This window comes from Atta cephalotes (genome assembly GCF_000143395.1).
Source record: "Atta cephalotes unplaced genomic scaffold scaffold00016, whole genome shotgun sequence".
In the NCBI taxonomy this organism is placed as follows: Eukaryota; Metazoa; Arthropoda; class Insecta; order Hymenoptera; family Formicidae; genus Atta; species Atta cephalotes.
The window spans coordinates 1,388,408-1,391,609 of NW_012130080.1; the positions used below are offsets into that span (position 1 = coordinate 1,388,408).

Genomic DNA, 3,202 nt, shown 5'->3' on the forward strand with positions numbered 1-3,202 from the left:
TATATATATATATATATATATATATATATATATATATATATAATTATTCCTCCTTTTAATATGGAAACAAATTCTGTAATGCATCAAATAAGAATCCTAATTTTGTTATAATTATCTTTTTTGTTTATGTGAAAGAACATATCTTAATAAAAATATGAAAATTTTGTTCGATACGTATAGATAAAAATTCGTACATTCAAATCAATTTTGCAACATAATGTATTTTTCAGCAGTATGAAAAGCAGCTTTTCTAGTCACTCGTTATATCGTAGCTTTCTTTCGTGTCAGGAATATTTTAGACGTGTATAGCATTTAAGGTTACAGTACCTGTTCCTCTTTGAGAAAATAGAGTTTTCTTTTCAAAAAAATAACAAGGAGAATGCAAAGTCAAAGTATGATTATAATAATATTCTCTTTTCCTTTTTTACTGTGAGATTGTATTTTATTTTACACCATAAATTTTTCAGTATTATAACATAAACATTTCTTAATGACGTTGTTATGATAATAATCTTTTCTCATTTTGCAATAGCGAATTTCAATTGATAATTGATAATTATCGCTTTTATTGTAATTTTTGCATTATTCTGTCAATGTAAAATAGTTACAAATGTGAGTTATATTTAAGGTAATTTAAATCGTGTGATTTGAGATTACCTATGGTTAGTATTATAATGTCATGATAGTTTCCGTGCAGATAAACAGGATTGATTTCCGCAAAATGAGACTGAATTTATACGATAGAATGGATTTGTTCGCATACATATTGAAAGTTTATTTTAGTACATTTGTTTAAATAATTTTCTGTTAATATTAAATACGAGTGTCCTCCGGCATCTCTATTGCTACTACGTGGTTATTTAATTCACGAGAGCAAATTTACTGTCATGATCGTTCATGAGTAATGAATCATATTCAGTACATATATCGGGTGTGTAATTAGTGAGAAATAGAATGAATATATTGAAGTATTCTAAGTGTAAATCTATCAGCCAATCTTCACCATGAATTTTGAAGAATGAAATAAGTTGAATAAGATTAAATCTTATATTCTTACGGCATTCTAAATTAAATGAGTAACTAGATATTCTAAATTAAAATATGGTAACTTTGTATTCGCTTTTTCTTTATCTTTATAACTTCTTCATAACGAATTAGAATTTCTCTCGCGCTTTATTTCTTGATTTACTACTTTGATTATGGTTTTGAAATTTTATGGCTATTTATTTGCATTCTAGTGTTTTTTTGAAAAAAATAAGAAAATTCCAGAATTTATCGTTTAAAAAATTAACTATAAATATGAAGCTTCTGTTGATTCTCGCGTGATGATGAATGCCGATTTTTATATAACTAACATTTCCTTCAGAATACAAAAGAGATTTTGGTGGTAACAGCTAGACCAAATACAGTGACTTCTCGATTCGCAACGCGTCCAAATTCTGCAGTGTAGTACATTTTTTAGTAGCGTGATTTCCGGTTGCATACTATAACTTGGCTTGGTTCGTGTCGAGAATATTTTAGATGTATGCGACACTTTGGACCGGAACACATTATTCAAGCACATTTTTATTTAAAGAATATGACGTTAAATATATTAACATTTATGCAAAATTAAGCACATCGTAGATTTGTGGCAAATTTGAGATCACGATCTTATGCGCGCCATAATCAGGCACATTTAAAGCTATTGCGTACATCAACGTCAATTAAACAAGAACGCGGGAGGCCTCCGAGGGGTGACAAGTTTGGTTTCAGCCTCGTGCTATAATTTGTGACTGATAATGTCACTCCCCCGGTGGAATCAACTTGTTAACTTACCCCAATCCCCCTCGAATGGATCATCCATACTAGAACCATGTTATGTAACCGTAAATCTATTCCAAGCTCGTAAAAGATTACGTTGCGTATACTTGATAATATTCTTATACGAGAGTTATTGTAAACAGATGTGGAACAAATTCGCTTGAAAAAAATTGTTTTTCTTATTTTCCTTAGTTTGCTTTATTCTTGTTTTTGAAGGTATTACTTTTTTATTTCTTTTCTATTTTTTATGCGTGATATTTCTACTTGTAAATTTTTTCTTCATTAAAATTTCACATGTTGGAGAATTAATAATACTTCTATTAGAATTGAATATAATTCTGTTCTCATACAATATGCATTTCTATTTTCTTCTAAGTCTATTAAGAGATTTTTCCACTTTTTATCATGATTACCATTTACTCAATAATAAGATCTTCACGGACTGTAACTATCGAAAAAGACTTTTTTTTATTATGATATATATGAGATATATGAAATCTGAGAAGGTTTATATCGTATTTAGAATCTTTTTAAAATTCTTTATTGGATACAGAAATGTAATTCTTTATTTCTTATAAAGCTATTCGCATTATAATTCTAAGACACAGAATTCTCGATATATATTCATGTGTTCCATGAACGGCTCACCTAGGTAATTAGCAGCTAGGTTAATTTGTGTTAGTGCCTGTGCACGTATTGAGGAATTAGCTTAAGAGGTAGACCACGAATAATTGTTAGTTGAATTACAGTGCTATTCTACTGGGCGAACTTTCTGAGGTCGAACAAACCAACTTTGGAAAGCACGTTGGTTACGTTGCTGAACGCGAGCGTCGCGTTTCAAATAAAATAGTTCAACGAGTATTTTATTTATTTGCAATAAATATAGAATAATGCAATAAATATAGAATGACATATGCAATCTAGCAATAATATAATTATACAAGTTTAAACTCGAATGCGCTTGTAAAGTTATATGAACGGAAAAGTAATTGCTCAAAAATTTAAGTGCATCTGTAACAACAAGAATCAGAAGAATCTGTTATATGTGAGAATACATTATAAATTGGCTCAATTAAAAATAATTTTCAGTCAAGATACTCTTGTGATTATTGATTTCGTAAATACAAACTGATTTTCAAAGGTCTCGCTAATTTTTCGATCATTATGACTTTCAATCTGTTTATTTATTTTTAACGGTGCATAAATAAATAGGTGCAATACGACACTTAAAATAGAGAGATTATTTTTTTCGACGAAATCTCGAGAGAACACCATCTCATAACCACATAGCATTACGGATGATGATACTATATATTCTAGGCGAAGAAAAAGTATCCAATTATTTTTCGTAAAAAAGAGGAACTGTATTTATGAGCGGCGCGTAACCATGAAGACCCAA

General features: G+C 29.4%; 1 protein-coding gene across 1 annotated transcript in view; it reads right to left on the bottom strand.

The window, feature by feature from the left end:
- Positions 1–1,846, bottom strand: part of LOC105618395 (hemicentin-2-like) — a 131,729-nt gene extending 129,883 nt beyond the window's left edge. Inside the window, exon 1 of the mRNA XM_012199938.1 lies at positions 1,819–1,846. Coding sequence (XP_012055328.1) covers positions 1,819–1,846 — 28 coding nt within the window. The remainder of the gene's footprint in view (positions 1–1,818) is intronic.
- Between the last annotated feature and the right edge of the window lie 1,356 nt (positions 1,847–3,202).